Here is an 18,322-nt window from a genome sequence, read left to right as displayed (position 1 = left end):
ATTACAGTGATTGGATGGTTGCACAGGAACCTAGAAGGGGAAGACGGCTGATGAACAGAGAAGGACCCTCGAACGAAGTGAAAAGGACTTCTAGCAGAATCGAACAGAAAATCTCCACCTCCTCCAGATATGCCGTCCTAGAAACAGAAGAAAGTACAGAGGAGAAGAGAGAGACAGAGGTGGTAGAGAGAAGACCGCTAAGTGAAATATCAAATAACCAAGGGAGAAAAAAAGGAGAGCAAGAAAAACTCATTAAACAGAAAAAGCAAGCAGGTACTAGTAGAGAGAGGTCTAGATCGGCAGAAGGTAGGAGAACGGGTAAAGCAGGAAAAGAGAAAATAGAGGAGGTAAAGAAGAGTGCTACCACCAGGAGAGAGAAAAAAGAGAAAATAGGGGAAGCACACGTGACTTCTGGAGAGAACAAAATTAGGGTGGAACAGGAGCTAGGCCATTTGGGCCAAAAAGAAGCTATTGTTAATGGGCCGACAGAAGAACTTAGAGAGGAGTTGGACCATGGTACTGGATCTAAGGACGTCAATTTAAATGAGGTGGGCAGTGAGCTAATGGATAAACAGAATGGGCCTCCAGAAGAAGAAGAGATAACAGGAGGCTTATTGGAAAAACTACCGGATGAGGAGGGTGAAACGATGATAGTTGAAGAAAATAAACCACCGGATGATTAGACAAGGCCTGAAATATTGGAATTACTCAGGGTGGAAAATGTTCTTGGCCAAAGGGAACAAGAGGAGCTACTTTATAAGATGATCCAGGATGGACAAGGAGGACAATATGTAAACAACCAAGTTCACCATTAACCTGTGTCTGTTTTGATATTATAATCTTTAATGATTATTGTTTGGAATGCAAGAGGGGCAGCCGGAAGAGAATTCGGAAATGTCGTCAAAGAATTAAAACGGAGATATAAGCCGGATATGGTTGTGTTGATTGAGACAAGATGTAGTGGAGAAAATGCACAAAAGGCAATAAAAAGAATGAACTTTAAATTTCAGGAAGTAGTGGAAGCAAACGGTATGTCTGGAGGAATTTGGGTGCTCTGGGATAGTGATGACATAAAGTTCAGAGTGATTATGTCACACAAACAGTTTCTACATGGTGAAGTGCAAGGAATTGGAACCCACCAGTGGATCTTTACAGCGGTTTATGCAAGTCCTAGGGAAAGAGAAAGGAGGGATATGTGGTTGGAATTGCATAGAATCTCCTTGACAATGAATATGCCGTGGCTTGTGGCAGGAGATTTTAATGACATCACAGGGGAGGAAGAACAAAGAGGGGAAGGAAAAATAAATGAAAATAAGTGCAGAAGATTCAGCATAAACATCAACAGGTGCAGACTGATTGACCTGGGATCAGAGGGACCCAAATACACCTGGAAAGGCCCCATGGTACAGTATGCATCAAGATTGTATAAAAGGCTTGACAGGGCTCTTTGTAATGTGGAGTGGAGACACTTGTTTGGAGAAACTGTAGTTAAGGTGGGACCTTGTGTAAACTCTAATCACCACCCACTCCTAATTACATTGTACGAAGAATATAACTAGAAAAGTAGTAGGCCTTTCCGGTTCGAGGCTGCTTGGCTCACACATAGAGGGTTCAAGGATATGTTGAAAGAGAATTGGACAAGGCAGAAAGCGATCCAGGACGAGTTGAATGATCTTGAATCTGAACTGAAACATTGGAATCAGATGACCTTCGGGCATATCACAAGGAAAAAGAAGAAAATCTTGAAGCGGATTGCAGGGATTCAGAGGAGCAACCAACAAAAAAACAATCCATACCTAGATAGATTAGAGACTGAACTGCAAGAGGAGTTAAATGAAATCCTGGGTCAAGAAGAAATTTTTTGGTTTCAAAAAGCTAGAACCAACTGGCTAAGGGATGGAGATAGAAATACTGCCTTCTATCACACCAAAACAAAGATTAGAAGAAGGAGGAATAGGGTAACTATGCTCAAAGATGAGGATAACAATTGGGTTGAAGGAAAACAGGAACTAGGAAATTTGGTGAACAGATTCTTCCAACATTTGTTTACTGAAGAGGAAGAAGAAAGGATCTGGCATGTAACTACTCACAACTGGACAAAAATCCGACAGGAGGAGTGGAGGGATATGGTGAGAGAGGTTACTAATGAAGAAATCCGAAAGTCCATGTACTCGATAGGTGCACTCAAAGCCCCAGGAGAGGACGGGTATCCTGCAGCCTTCTTCCACAAGTAGTGGGAGATTGTAGGAGAAAGTGTGTGCAAAGCTGTTAAAGACTTTTGGGATAGTCCGGAGAGACTTATAGAGGTGAATCAAACACTTATCACGCTAATCCCGAAGGTTGATAAACCAGAGAGAGTCAACCAGTTGAGACCAATCTCCTTATGCAATGTGGTGTATAAATGTGTGTCCAAAATCCTAGTTCAGAGACTCAAGAGTATTATGCCAATGGTAGTATCACCCTTTCAGGTGAGTTTTGTACCGGGCAGGAACATCCATGACAACATAATTGTGGTACAGGAGCTGATCCACTCAATGAAAAGGAAAAGGGGGAAAAAGGGCTATATGGCCATAAAAGTTGACCTTAAAAAGGCATATGACCGAATTAATTGGAAGTATATAAATAAAGTGCTGGAGGAGATGGAGTGCGCACATGAGATGATCAGGAGGATTATGGGTTGTGTCGAGACAACTTCCACTAAAATCCTATGGCATGGAGAAAAGCTTGAAGAGTTTAAAACCTCTAGGGGACTGCGACAAGGGGACCCTATATCCCCCTATCTGTTTGTGCTCGGAATGAAAAAACTCACACACCTCATACAGGATAGAGTGAGAGAGAAAAAATGGAAAGGAATGAGAGCAGGCCAACAAGGCCCTTATATTTCCCATATGATGTTTGCTGACGATTTAGTTCTTTTTGTAGAAGCTAACATTGAACAAATTAAGATTATAACAAAATGTCTGCAGGATTTTGGTGACATGTCTGGGCACTGGGTGAGCAGTGAAAAAATGCATATATTTTTCTCTCCTAATGTTACTCAACAAACCAGAAGAGCAATTAGCAAGGTGAGCGGGTACAAGCAGGTAGATGAACTTGGAAGATACCTTGGAGCTGACATTGTGCACCCAAGAAGAAGAAAAGAAAAATACAGGGAGATAATAAATAGGATAAGACAGCGACTACAAGGCTGGAAAGCATCGAGTCTATCATTGGCAGGAAGGATGACACTAGTCAAGTCAACCACAAGCTCAATGGCAAGCTACCCAATGCAGCATGACAGGTTACCGAGTGGGGTGATAGAAGAAATTGAGAGAATGCAGCGTCAGTTCATTTGGGGTGAGCAAGGAGAAGAACGTAATTGGCATGCTGTAGCGTGGAAAACTCTTTGCAAACATAAGAACAATGGAGGAATAGGTCTAAAGGACTTAAAAGGAATGAATGATGCTTTTCTAATCAAGCTTCTATGGAGGATGAAACAAAATCCACAAGACTTGTGGGTAAGAGTATTGCGGGGTAAGTACGGAATAGGAGAGAACAACAAGCCTGAAGTTAAAGTAGGGGACTCACGCCTATGGAAAGAAATGAGCAAATTAAGTGACATCTTTCAAAATAATGTGGAGAGTGAGATCAAGAATGGAGCCTCAACACGGGTTTGGATAGATAATTGGATTCCTAGAGAGCCCAAACTCATCTCCTTTGCAGGAAGTAACACAGGAATAGATAAGAACCTGAAAGTTAAGGACTTGATAAACGAAGATGGAATTTGGAATTTGGAGGCGTTAGAGAACCTTGTTCCACAATCGGTTCTGCAGCATATCAGAGACATGATACCTCCCTTAAGGGAAGGAGAGGAAGATGGAATCAGATGGAAACCACAAGGAAATGGGGGTTTCTCAACTGCAAGTGCATATAAACTCGTGAGAGGAGGATCAGAGGAGAGGGAAGGACATCGTTGGAGGGTGATTTGGAAGATTAAAGTTCCTGAAAGAGTCAAAGTGTTCATGTGGCTCGTATTGCATAACAGAATCCTTACAAGGAAATTAATCGGTACCTGGAAGGGCGAAGCAACTTTATGCACTATCTGTCATGAGTGTGAAGAGGACTTATTACATGCTCTAAGGGATTGTCCACTTGCAACTGCGACCTGGAGACAAATTGTGCCGGATCATTGAAGGCAGAATTTCTTCAAGTGGGAGAGGAAGGATTGGCTGTACAGGAACATCACAAGTAGAAGTCAGAAGGAGGAGGAACAGAATTGGCCAGAGCTGTTCGCGTGTAGCTGCTGGCACCTGTGGAAATGGAGGAATTTATAGGTTCATAACGCCAATTTTCAACCACCAAGAGAAACAGGGGAGATAATCCGGAAATTTCTAAAAGACTGTAGCAAGAAATGGAATGGAGAAAAAATGGAGAGAGAACAGAACGAACCTCTGATAGTCAAATGGATCACACCACAGCTTGGATGGTGCAAGATCAACACAGATGGGATGGTCATGGAGAACGGACAGGTAGGGTGCGGAGGAGCCATCAGGGGAGACTGTGGGGAATGGCTGGCAGGTTTCGCAAAGAAACTTCCTCCATGTGATAGTAAAACCGCTGAGGTTTGGGGAATTTTTGAAGGTTTGAAACTATGTAGAGAAATGGGCTTTAAAAAGGTGGAAGTTGAATGCGACGCAGCTACAATTATTGACAAGCTTTCTGCAGGAACAGAGATATCCGGATGCTACTCCTTATCACGGAAAATTGCGGAGCTGAGGACGGAAGAAATGAGTATCAGGTGGCTACATACTTACAGGGAAGGAAACAGATGTGCTGATAGATTAGCACGGATGAGCTTGAATTTGGAAGGAAGACGGAAAATCTGGAATCACCCCCCCAGGGAATTAATCGGTCTGCTGAGAGATGATCTAGACGGAACTGGCCTTAGAAGATTAGGCTAATTGTCTGTACTTGGTTTGGGCTTGGCCCCTTTTTCTCACAAAAAAAAAAAGCAGAATTTCATTAAAGGAACTGATAAATAACTTAATTTCTGTTCACCCCGAAAATTTCATGATTACATTGTAGTAAGCATAAAGCTGGAAACGTACTGAGCTCGTCAGCTCGGCTTGTTTGGACCTAAAAATTATAGGGGTCGGGTTTAAAGTTTTTTTCCTCAAATGAAAAATAGGCTCTATAGGGTTGGCCTTGCAGGACCGAGGGCTAAAACGAACCGGCCAGTTTAGGTCTTTTTATAATTTTTTTAATTTTTTTATGTAATTCTAATATTATTAATTTTTTATATTGTTAATTATATTTCAAATATTTAGTTATTATTATCATTTTAAAATTAATTTTCACGAATTGGTTTGATTTATTTAGTTTTAGAGACAATAATTTGTTCAATAAAATTCTTAAAAAATAGGTTAATTTGGACTTTAATAATGATTTGATTTACATTATATGTGTTGATATTTTAAAATTATATATATTTGATAGGAGAGTATTTTTATACTTATATAACTTGTGACTCTATAATTTAATTAGAAATTTATAAGTTTCAACAACAATGTTTCTCAAACTAAAGTAAAATAATAGCTAGACGAAAAAAAACATAAAATAAAATTCTTATAAAGAAGAAAAACTTGATATTTTTGTTACGAAAAAAAACATACTTATTAAGAAGAGTAATTTATTATAGTTATAATAAAGTTTCAAAAGATTAATGATAGTATTTGTTTATTGCACATTTGTACTATAGATAAAACTTTTGAATTTTGTTATTTTGTTAATGAATGTTTTAGATGTTTTTGGATATTGATGGATATTTATATATGATGTTTTGTATTTGTGACTTAATTTTATTAATATTTATGTCTTTTATTAATAATTTCATTAGTTTATTTTTTTTTTTGATAAAAAAATATAAGAAACATGAAAAATAGTATTTTTTTTAAAACAGGCCGAAAGTCTGCGGACCGGTCCTGAGCCCGTTAGCTTAAGAGCCGGACCTAGCAAATTAGGGTATCTTTGAAATTTTGACCCTATAGGGTCGGTCCTTTTAAACCCATCAGTCCTATAGGGTTGGGCTTGTAGAGTCGGACCAGCCTGTATTCCCACCTCTGGTAAGCAATAAACAAAGAACTAAATATAAATTGGAAGTTATAAATTTTTATATATACACTTATATTTTTTTTAATCGCTACATTTTAAAATGCATATATATATATGTATAAAATATAAATAAATAATATTTTGATAATTTACCATCAAAACATATATATTTTTATTTTGATGCTTTGGCATTACCGTATAATTTCAAAAATCGCGTGGTCCCTAGTAAAGTCACTTTTGCCGTGCTAAAAAATTTTCCCAAATGGTAAAGCATTATGTAATACAGCTGGAGGACGCTGGACGCTCTGCATCGTCACATGTATACTAGTACAATGTCCCATAATCACTTAGCCGAGGTATTTTCATGTAAATTAAAATAAAATTCTTTTGACATATATATTTATAAATTATAATTAAAAAACTGTTTTTAATACATTTCAAATAAGCCTCTAAACATGTTTAGAATCGCAACTAATATTTGTAAACGCAGCTTTTAAAAATATAAAGTAATTTATGAAATATGAAATAAACAGATAAAATTAGTTTTTGGTTTAGGTTAAAATACTTGGAAGAGTTTATATAAACACAATCATTGAGTACCCTTCTGGAAATCCCTAAAGCCTGCAACACTACTGTTTCAATTCATGACTTGTAGTACCTTTCTATTGAATATTGAAAAAATAATAAAAAAAGAAATTAAAAATTACGGGAACATCATTTATAAATTTAATATTATTAACACTAAATAAACTATTGTTAGCAAACATGATTTAAAATTTAATAATTTTTAATTCATTTTTATCATTTTCTTTTAAATATTTAATGTAAGAAATTTAAATAGATCATATAATGTTAATAAATGTGACAATTTTTTAAAAATATTTTTATATAATATTAGATTATATATGAATTTATATATCAGATAATTTAGTCTAAAAAAAAAATAAATATAAAAAAAAACTAAGGTCATACATTTAAATGCAAAATTTGATTGCCTCGGTGTAGATGCTTTTTAACAGGCTTGACTTCTTTTCATACTTAGTTTTATATTTAAGTACAAAGGAGTAAGATTCGGTAATTTGTTCTCTTTGATTTCATCTTTTCAATTTGATTATGTGAACTGATATTATATTCTTTTTGTTATATTGTGAGTTGGCAAGTTGAATGCCTCGGTGTAGATGCTTTGTGATATAGGTGTGACATTTAAGAAAATTAATTTTAACTGATTTTTTATTGGGTTAAGGTGCATCCAGCACCTCCATGTATTTAGCCAGGTGCACCCAGTGGCCTGAAGTAATTTGTGGTGCAAATTTGCCCTCAAAGTAATTAAATTGGTGCACCGGTATCCCATGCTAACAGATCTGTTAGTTTGACCGTTAAATTGATGAGTCAGCACAAGTTTGACCAGAAAATCTGACGTGGCATGTCTAATAAGCAGGTGATGTGGAATTTTTTTGGGGTTAAGGTGCATCCAGCACCCCCAAGTATTTTTCCAGGTGCACCCAGTGGCCTAAAGTAATTTATGGTACAATTTTGCCCTCAAAGTAATTAAAATGGTGCACCGGTATCCTATGCTAACAGATCTCTTACTTTGACTGTGAAATTGATGAGTCAGCACAAGTTTGACCAAAATAATCTGACCTGGCATGTCTAATAAGCAGGTGATGTGGAATTTTTTTTGTTTGTCATTGCTTTGTTTTCTTTGTTTAGTAAATGCTCTCTTCGGCTCTTGGAATTTTTTTCAGAGTAAGAAAGTTTTTTTTAGAGATACTCCTCTAGTCCTATTTATAGAGTAGAGAGAAAACATATTTTTTGGTCCTATTTATAAGGCACTGAGAGAAATTTTTTGTATGGATATACAAATTTAACCCTCATTTATTATTGTATTGACTTTGTTTATATGAGGTATAATGTATATTAAATAGGGATAAAGTTGGAAAGTTATTAAAATTTAAATGAGAGTTAATGAAATTTAGGGTTTTCCTTGATCTGTGTGAAACATGCTGGAAATACCTTATAAATAAGACCAGAGGAGTAATATTCAGACAAAACAATGGAATTATCAAGAAAAGTCATGTCACCTGCTTATTAGACATGCTAGGTCAGATTATTTTAGTCAAACTTGTGCTGACTTATCAATTTCACAGTCAAAGTAACAGATCTGTTAGCATGGGATATCGGTGCACCATTTTAATTACTTTGAGGGCAAAATTGCACCATAAATTACTTTAGGCCACTGGGTGCACCTGAAAAAATACTTGGAGGTGCTGGATGCACCTTAACCCCGAAAGAAATTTCACATCACCTGCTTATTAGACATGCCACATCAGATTTTCTGGTCAAACTTGTACTGACTCATCAATTTAACTGTCAAACTAACAGATATGTTAGCATGGGATACCGGTGCACTAATTTAATTACTTTGAGGGCAAATTTGCACCACAAATTACTTCAGGCCACTGGATGCACCTGGCTAAATACATGGGGGTGCTGGGTGCACCTTAACCCTTTTTTATTTGGTACACAAATTAGTCTCGTGATAAGAAATAGATGAGGTATTAATTAGTTTAAACTTTAGAAGAAGCTCGACAACCGATTTAAATATGAATAGGTTTTAAATAAAAGGTGTTTCCCGCTTCTGCCGACGGAGTGAATGTGCCAATCAGACAAGAATCTGTCCTTTCTCTCTTTCTCATCCGCCATTCTGATAAAGCACTCTGTCATACAGCTGGACTGTACAATACACAGTAATTATTTCAGACTGACTCTTCTCCCAGAGTCCTTCTTCTTCATCATCACATTTCTATTCTGCGGACTTAACTCAACTACTGTTTCTCACCGGAGTCAACTGTCCGCCATGCTTCAATCCTCAGCTTGAAATAGCATTCAGTAATTTCCTCTCTCAATTTCCTCTGCCTTTCCTTTTGATCATTATCAGGTGACCTCATTTTCATATTCCTTTGTTTTGTTACTTCTGTTTCTGCCTTTCCATGATTGTTCATGCTTTACTTTTCACTTAGAATCGATCACTCTCTGAAATCTTCACCCCTTCATTACTTTGCCCGATGAAATTGCATGCGTACGAAGGAATGTAGATTAGATCTATTTTTTTTTTTTTTGACCGGAGTAGATTAGATCTATTGATGATAACTCAAAACCCAAACTGTGCAACTGTATGCATGGCTTCAATTTTAATTATTACGTCTGGTTCAGGGCATATATATATATATATTGCATATGCAGGAACAGTAATAATGGAAAACGTAGGTGAAGGCCAAGGGATGATGTGTGGCAACACGTTGAGCGAGTGAAGAAGGAAGGAAAAAAGGAAAAAGTGAAGTGTAATACTCCTGTGGAAAGATATTCGCAGGAGGTGCTACCAGAATCAAAGCTCATATTCATGGATGAAACCGAGGAGGCGTTCGGGCATGTCCAAGATTTGTTTTCAGAAGGTACTCCTTTCATTTACAGTACTCTTCCTCTTCTTATTAATTTTTTAATATCTATTTAACTAATTTAATTAGATTAAAAAAATAAATAATTAGTTAATTATAAAAAAATATGATATATTTTTTTTTAAAATATTATAATCATTTTTCTTATATCTTTTTTTCTCTTTTACTTAATTATAGTTAAGATTATAATTAAAAAAATATTTATAAAAATAATTTTAAAAAATTAATAAATTTTATATTTAGTGTTAAAATCAACTTAATAATTAAGAAAAGTAACTCAATTTCTAAAAGAATAGTTTGTTCAATTTTATCCGTGTAATTAATATTTTAATATAACCTTTTGCATTTTTCTCTTTCCTTTACAATCTTATTTAACTTGGATAAATTTGAAAGATATTTTCCATTTGAGACAGATTTGATGAGTTAAATACCATATTTTAATTCTAATGAATTAGCTAAAATGCTTAATTATATACTCCCTCGCCTCCTATCTTTTTTAATTCATACAGAGGTTTTTAAAAAAAAAAAAAAAGATATCACATTTGATGTTTGTTGCATTTCTATCCCACATTGCCATTATTTTTGAAGATATCATATGTGATATAGAGGTTTAAATGAAGACTAAATTAATTAGATACGCCTTTTAATTTTCGGACAGAGCTAAAGTTTTTTTTTAACTCTTGCCTCGGTTCTGGTAGCGTTTTTCATAGGACATGCACAGGGGATTTTTTTTTTTGTTTTTTGGTTTTTGTAATAAAAAATCTTATTGGACGGTCTAAGAGATTATAGCATTGTCCAATGAAGCAGGACAAATCCCAGCTGAAGCTAACCGTCAGGAAATGATTCAAGTTGGGTCATCTGTTTCCGATAGGGCGAATGAAAACCAACGAGGCAATAAAAGATCACGAGTTGACGGACCCAATAAACGTGATTATTTAGAAAAAGGTACGTCTGTCAGCATAAAAAAAATATGTCCAGCTCATTTTAAATGTCATTTATGAAAATTTATTAAAATTAGTTGAAGTTTTTAAACTTTTCAAAGTTTTCATAACTTCCAAAATTTTTTTGATAAACTTCATAACTTCCAAAAATTACTCCCATTCAATTGTAATCTTCTCTTGTATATTTCTCTTAGCCACTCTCTTGTCCATAACTTTTTTGATTATTTGATGAGGGACAAGTGCAGAAAAATATTTAATGCTGCCTAAATTCTGTGGTGACTTACATTTTGAATCCTCGAAAATTTTCAAATTTCGATGATAGAGTATGTATGTCTATATATGACTACTCAAAATTTGAATGCCATATATTTAATTTAATTTTTTTATATATTCTTCTTACTCTCTTGACTTAAATTATTCATTACTATTCTTGTTGCTAGGATCTTCCAAAGGTTATATATTGCCTACGACAGATCTAATTGGTGGGGGTTTTCAAAAGAATATTCAAGATATATGGAAATGGATAATGGATGACAAGGTGTCAGCAATTGGAATTTGGGGAATAGGAGGGTCAGGAAAAACAGCCTTGGCAACCCATATACATAACAAGCTTATTTTGGAAGAAGCTAGTAGTGACATTATAGTTATTTGGGTAACTGTATCACAAAATAGCATCTCCCATTTGCAAAAAGTGATAGCCAAATCAATTGATCTAGATATATCTGATGAGTTTGAGGTTAAAAGAATTGCTGGGAAATTATTTCAAGCATTCAAAGAGCTGAACAAATGTGTTATTATTTTAGATGATGTTTGGGATCATTTCTTTCTAAAGGACGTTGGATTTCCTATGTCAGATAATCAAATTAAATTGATTTTGACCACTCGTATATGGAATGTGTGTCAAGGTATGGGTTGTAAGAAGGTAGTAGAAGTGGCGCCTCTAGATGATGATGAAGAAGAAGAGAGTTGGGATTTGTTTAATGAGTTTTTGGGATCCTTCCGTGAAGAACTGTCTTCAGAAGTGGAAAATATTGCACAGAATGTGGCACAAGCATGTGAGCGTTTTCCCCTAGCTATTGTTAGAATCGCGACAAGCATGAAAGGGGAAACGGAAGCTGGAGAGTGGAGACATATGTTGGAATGTCTTCAAAACTTGGACAATGGGCAATATGAAGTGGACAAATGGGTATTTCCAATTTTGAGATCTAGCTATGATTTCTTAAATAACAAATTGCAAAGATTCTTCTTGTATTGTGCTTTAAGTATCGATGAAATTCTTTTTGACGATGAGGCTAATCGTTTGATAAGAATATTTGTTTATGAAAACATAGATGAGAGAAAGAAATTGAGGGTGCAGTACAACGAAGGTTATAACATTTTGTATAAATTAAAGAATCATAGCATGTTGGATTATTGTGATGGATGGATGATAAACAAATTTCTTAGAGCCCTTGCTATTGGTATTGCAGAAGAAACTTGTAAAATTATGGGAAAAGCTTACAAGAATTTGACAGAAATACCAAGTGATGACCAATGGAAAGAAGATCTACAAAAAGTTTTTCTGACAGGAAACAAGATACAAACAATTCCAAATGGAACATGTCCTAAGTGTTCTCAACTTTCGATGTTGCTATTGAATTGTAATGTAAAACTCAACCACATTTCAGATGAGTTTTTCAACAACATGCCCGCTCTTAAGATACTTGATTTGTCTGAGACTATGATTGAGCATTTGCCTGCATCGTTGTTCAACTTGAAATATCTGATTGCATTATTACTCTCTGGATGTACAAAATTGAGTTGCATTCCTTCGCTAGGAAAATTGAAACGGTTAATATCATTGGATCTATCTTCTACTGCCATCACTGAAGCACCTGCTGGCTTGGAATCATTGGTCAATCTTAGATGCCTATATCTACTCCCTGCAGAAAAGCTGAAAATGTCAGCATCGCTCCTATCCAAATTGATCGATTTAGAGTGTCTTGAGGTGGATTGGGCCCAATGCTCAACGGATGCGCTAGGACAAAGTATACAAGGTTTGGAAAAGTTGGAAGTTATAGTAGCCCGTTTTCGTGACATTAACGTATTCAATAACTTTGTGAGCTTCCTGGCCCATGATCGTGTAATTAGAAGCTATCGATTAACTTTAGGGGATACAACATACGATCTTGGCCGGCACTATATTCATCATTCTTATGGTAGACTATATTCCGTGAAAAAGATACTTATTGAGGATATGGTCCTGGGAAATGAAAAAGTAATACTCCCAGGAGGCATTGAGAAGTTGGTTATCAAGAATTGCCGCCCAGGGACAGGTAATAGATCCCTATGCAGTGTTTTATCATATTGCTACAACAGTAATCCACTCAAAATTGAACTGTTGGATATTAGATGTTGCAAAGATTTGGAGTGCTTGTGTTGTTGTAATTGTCCCTTTTGCTCCTCTTCCCAACTTGTTGGAAGTCTACACCTCATGGATATGGAGGGCTTGAAAGATTTAGTGTCACCATATGCTGATTTCTTGGATCAATCCACCCTATTTTCTCATCTCACAGATCTCAATATTTCGAGTTGCAACAGCATGAAGGCTCTGATGACACCCAAGTTATTGGCACACCTACAAAACTTGCGCACCATCGATGTTCGTTTTTGTTCGAAGATGAAAGGAATCGTTGGAGCTGAAGAGGATCATTCTGAATTGGAACCTACAACTGGTAGTGGCGACCTGATGGTCCTTCTGCGTAACCACCGTCCTCACCCTACTGTCACTCTTCCCAAGTTGACATCTCTCAAATTATATGAGATACCACAATTAGATTTCGTATACAGAGGTATCATGCTCTGCCCTTCCCTCCAAACATTCTCTGCTACTGAGTGCCAGAAACTAAATCACCCTCGGATAGCAATCTCAAATGATGGAGGTGAGCTTCTGATGGCGAAGACCTCACATGGATACCGTTGGCGAATTAACATCGATTAATCAGGTCCATATCTGACTTCTTTTATAGTATTATGTTTATGATTCTGATTGAATCTCAGCAATTTCTGAATATTGTTACCGTTTGTGTGTACTTCTCCTCAAGCTTCAAATATACTGATGAGCTTCTCATCTCTAATGACACAAAGTGACGAACTTTGAAAACCTAAAATTAATTTATATTAGAGCCAAATAATCATATGTTTCTTTATTGTTTATTTCTCTCTGCCTGCTTGTGTTGTGCTTGATTTTTGTGGTCAACACTGACCTTGCACGCTCATATCAATTTCAAAATTGCTGCCAATAAAAAATATTAATGTTCCCATAATTGAAATTTTGTTTGTTATAAATTATATCAAATAGATAAATCATAAATTATAATGTGATCATCTCTTCATGTGTTTTATTTGAATGCTCAAAGTGTGCACTACACAATACAGGGTGTTAATCATTGTGAATGTATTTCATCTCCCAAGTTCCTAATGATATTGTCAGTTATTCGATCAGTCACAAAGTATAGTTGTAAAGTTGTTTTTGGCATGTGTAACGTCTTGAATGTTTAAATTTTATGAGAACAAGGAAATGAAATTTATTAAAATTGTTTAAAGCCTAAAAAAATTTGGGAAAAATTATTGAACATTAATTTCAAGGACTTAGAAATTTTATGAAAAAGTTTATTTCCTCAAAAAGTGGCATAAACAATTTGAAACTTAATTTTGAGAGTTAAAAAAAACCTATTTCCTTGAAAATTAAAAAAAAAGTTAGAGATTTATATTTGATATAAAAATTTTAAAATAATTATTTTATGAGGCAAGGATGCTAATTCAGGTATAAAATCCTTAAAATGAATTAAGAATTGATTTCTGAAATTAAGAGCTATTTTTTTAAAAAAAATTTTAAAAAAATAGCTAGAAATTGATTTTTGATCCTGAACTTTTAGAAAAATTATTTTATGAGTCAAAGGAACTAATAGATAAGGAAAATCCATATAAAATATGATGGATTCATTTTTAGATTTATTTTATATTCAGAAATTAGTTGAAAGGATGAAAGTGAATACAAAACTTGTGGATCATTTCTCACCCTTTTTTTTTTATTTGATTAGACCCATCTGCTCCTCTTTCCATCAATTTGGCCGTTTCCTTGCATGCCCAGCTTAGTTTCTGAACGAGGTGAATCCTCTGATCATCATTCTACTCTTCTATCTTCGGTTTGCTAAGTGTTCGAAGAGTTAATGATGAAAGAAGTTTGGGTTCTAGTGAGAGAAACTCTTGGTTAAGTGCGGAACTTAATGATGAGGAAAGAGTAGTGTTTTTTGATGATAATGGAGTATGATTTTTAGCTTGCATGTGGATTTCGTTGCTCTGTTTTTGGTTGGCCGAAACAGGGGAAAGAAGGTTGTTTGAATTTTAGCTCAGAATCTATTAAAATCAAGACCCATAACAGTAAAAATCTCATCGCATGTGAGTATGTTGGGTTGCATGTTCTTTTCTTCTTTCGTTTAGTGGATAATGCGACTAAATGGGGAGCAGAACTTGAACTCCTTTCCTTATGCGTGTTGTGATGCTGTTAAGGGAGATTAGATGGATCAACGAGTGTGATAATTTGAATGATCAATTTGAATCTGAATACATGGCTATAAATCTGCAAAATTTCCAGATCTGGAGTAAAAGTTATGTGTGTTAGAGGACAATCAAATTGATTGTATATAAGGCAAATCTCAAGAGCTTAAATGTGATCAAGTGCTAATCACAAGAGGTTAAATAGAATGACTAACTTTGAAAACTAGGAATCAGTTTGCAGTTTTTGTCTAATGATCCTAAAAATGTTTTGCAGTTATTTTGGATTGTTAAAGTTGTCTAGAGATATTAAAAGTATGGTTTGATTATTATCTTACACCTGGAAAATGTTAGATTAAGGTTAAAGTTGCTCAAGTGAAAACAAAACCGAAAAAGAAGTTTATATATGGTAATCGGATTTTATACATATAAATTTATATACGTATGCAAGTACTGATTTTAAAAATATTGTGATTAGATGAAGGTTTGGTATTTAATAAGTACAAAGATGGTTCGTTATGCTAAGTAATTAACTTAGCTAAATAAAATCTGTTTAGAAGCTGGAATGTTAGTTTTAAAATAAAAAAAAAACTTAGGCTTAAGTTGCGCAAAACCTGGAAGGGAACAAGTATACCAAAAGGTTAATGGGATTGCATTATATAAAGTGGGATTTATATATATACCCGTGTTTGGGAAAAGTTTTCAAAATAATTAATGAAAGAATTCTGTTTTTTTTTTTTGTTAAAAAGGAGCAAACCTGGCTTAGTTGTTCAAAGGTGTGATTAAAGTAGGTATTACAGCATGCATCTTAATTACAAGGCCATTTTACTCGCAATTCTAATTCTAATTCTAATCTTTTTAGGTAATGTCATATGCAAGTCATGGTTCTGCGAAGGGTGACACGGAAGCCTACCTATCATTCTTTAAATAATCATTTAAGAACTGCTTTTGGTCCTATATTTATGTTGAATGCTTCTATATATATTTGTCTATTACACTTTTTCATTAGCACATTATTTATGATGAACCTTGGTTTAATTTGTAACACATTATACTTGCTTATAGCAGATGACATTTAGAAGCTTTATCCAAGAAGTTCCTCACGTATCTTAAAATTGGTTGTACTCAGTTTCTATTTCTTGGACAACATTTTGGAGAGTGATTTCTTTCTATTTATAAGACAAATCAGAAAATTTGACAATTATTTAATACTTTTTTCTAATATGCTCCTATTGAGAGTATGAAATTATGACTTGCTATAAATGATGCCTTTCCTATTAAAGGTCAGCTGATAAAGTGGGCATAAATGGAAGTAGGTCACATAAAAGAATTTAGTATAGTTGGTGTGTGAGAATTTGCCTTTAGTCCTATAAAGAGAAATCAATGGAGTGATTAATTTTCATAAATGGCAAACTAACCCCCCGACGCACTCTTTTTTTCAATTAACGTTGCTGACCTGTCACTTGTTGGTATTGACTGCGCATTAATTGATGAGCACCCAAAGAAATATTACATTTTAAAATATTTTTATTAAAATTATTATTAATGCTGTAATTTTTAAAAGTCAAACTTCATACAATTTATTACAAGTAAACTACTCAAATTAAAAGTGAACTTCTGAAAATATTAATACTTTAATACTGTTTTTCACCCTTATTATAATGGGTCATCAACTAGACAACTAGTTCACCGGTTTGGAATATCTCTATTGCGTTGTCTCTCCACTTCGCCTCCCCTGAAGAAAACGGCGTCGTTGCCTTATTCTGTAAAATCTCAGCCATTCATTTCAGTGAACACATCCTGCAGTGCACAAAAGGATTTTATTTTACCAAAACACAAATGAATTAAAGAAAGGCACTGGACACCAAAAAACACCACAATATATATATGTACTACCTCCGGTCCTTAGGGAAGACGTATAATACTTATTTATTACAGATAACTACAACAACAACACAACAAGCCTTATCCCACTAGGTGGGGGGTCGGCTACATGATCACATGACGCCATCGTGCTCTGTCAACAACCCAATCCTTAGATATGTTATTGATTAGGAGGTCTCATTCAATGACCTCATTCAGCGTTCTTCAGCGTTCTTCTCGGTCTTCCCCTGCCTCTTTTTATGGGACTCCATTTGTTTGATCCACCCTCCTCACCGGGGCTTCCAAAGGCCTTCTCTGCACATGTCCAAACCATCTTAAGCGATTTTCAACCATTTTCTCTTGGATAGGTGCCACACCGACTCTTGTCTTGATCTTTTCATTTCGAATCCTATCTTTTCTTGTATGACCACACATCCATCTCAACATCCTCATTTCTGCTACTCCGACTTTATGCTCTTGTTTTCCCTTTATTGCCCAACATTCACTACCATAAATCATAGCTGGTCTTATAGCAGTCCGATAAAATTTTCCTTTAAGTTTCTCAGGTACCTTCTTATCGCAAATAACTCCGGTAGCTTTCCTCCACTTTAACCAGCCAGCTTGTTTTCTCCCGTCTTTGTTCCTAAACTCCTGAAAAACCCTTAATAAGCTTTAGTACGTGCTTCGCTCACTGCTCTCTTTGTCTCTTTTTTAGCCAACTGATACTTTTCCTGGTTCTCTACACTATTGCACAAGTGTATGGCCTTAAAACAAACTTTTTTCTATTTGACTTTCTCTTGCACACTCTTATTCCACCACCAAGTCTCCTTATCTCTTTGACCAAGACCTTTGGATTCTCCCAAAATTGCTTTAGCTACCAAACGAACCCTTGTAGCTATCTCTTCCCACATCATGTTTGCATTTCCCTGCAACTCCCAATTCCCTTCCTTCAAAAGAGTCCTTTTGAATAACTCCCGCTTCTCTCCTTTTAACTGCCACCACTTAATCCTGGGTTTTGCCACTTGATGGTACTTTTGCCTGGTACTCTTAAAACATACATCAAGGATAAGTACTCTATGTTGGGCACTCACCCGTCTCCTGGAATCACTTTGCAATTAGTACACAATCTTCTGTCCGGATTCTTAACCAAAAAGAAATCAATCTGTGATTTTGAGACACCACTTTTGTACGTGATTAAATGCTCCTCTCACTTCTTAAAACAAGTGTTGACAATCTTAAGATCGTATGCAAGAGAAAAAATCGAGAATAGATTGTCCTCCACTATTAAGCTCCCCAAAACCAAAACCACCATGGGCCCCGCTGAATTGTCCTGCTTCTTTACCAACATGTCCATTAAGTTCACCACTGATAAAAAAATTTTCTTCGAGTGGTATGCTTTGAACCAAGCCCTCCATATCTTCCCAAAACTTATCTTTA

At 35.4% G+C, this 18,322-nt stretch overlaps 3 protein-coding genes across 3 annotated transcripts; 2 read left to right on the top strand and 1 right to left on the bottom strand.

The window, feature by feature from the left end:
• The first annotated feature begins 845 nt into the window (after window positions 1-845).
• LOC114746384 (uncharacterized) lies at window positions 846-1,559 on the top strand. Its single transcript, XM_028934601.1, has one exon. It carries the CDS (start codon window positions 846-848, stop codon window positions 1,557-1,559), a length of 714 nt encoding a protein of 237 aa, XP_028790434.1.
• A 60-nt stretch (window positions 1,560-1,619) lies between these two features.
• LOC114746383 (uncharacterized) lies at window positions 1,620-2,234 on the top strand. Its single transcript, XM_028934600.1, has one exon. It carries the CDS (start codon window positions 1,620-1,622, stop codon window positions 2,232-2,234), a length of 615 nt encoding a protein of 204 aa, XP_028790433.1.
• Window positions 2,235-4,208: 1,974 nt separating this feature from the next.
• LOC114746380 (uncharacterized) lies at window positions 4,209-17,336 on the bottom strand. The gene is made up of 4 exons (XM_028934597.1): window positions 17,331-17,336; window positions 14,571-14,577; window positions 4,429-4,677; window positions 4,209-4,289 (listed from the first exon to the last, which is right to left on the bottom strand). The coding sequence occupies exons 2-4, from the start codon at window positions 14,572-14,574 to the stop codon at window positions 4,222-4,224; spliced, it is 321 nt and encodes a 106-aa protein (XP_028790430.1). The 5' UTR covers window positions 14,575-14,577; window positions 17,331-17,336; the 3' UTR covers window positions 4,209-4,221.
• Between the last annotated feature and the right edge of the window lie 986 nt (window positions 17,337-18,322).

This window comes from Neltuma alba, unplaced genomic scaffold (assembly GCF_004799145.2).
Source record: "Neltuma alba isolate B1F8T4 unplaced genomic scaffold, ASM479914v2 tig00004954_pilon, whole genome shotgun sequence".
Classification (NCBI taxonomy): Eukaryota; Viridiplantae; Streptophyta; class Magnoliopsida; order Fabales; family Fabaceae; genus Neltuma; species Neltuma alba.
The sequence above is the reverse complement of the archived record's forward strand: the minus strand, read 5'-3'. Positions and strand labels throughout refer to the sequence as shown.

What these genes read in the sequence shown, in the direction of transcription:
- LOC114746384 (XM_028934601.1), top strand. Translation starts at nt 846, where the DNA reads ATGATTATTGTTTGGAATGCAAGAGGGGCAGCCGGAAGAGAATTCGGA.
- LOC114746383 (XM_028934600.1), top strand. Translation starts at nt 1,620, where the DNA reads ATGTTGAAAGAGAATTGGACAAGGCAGAAAGCGATCCAGGACGAGTTG.
- LOC114746380 (XM_028934597.1), bottom strand. An exon ending in GATCCATTTGACTATCAGAG is followed by an intron (nt 4,290 to 4,428) that starts GTTCGTTCTGTT and finishes CCATTTCCACAG; the next exon opens with GTGCCAGCAGCTACACGCGA.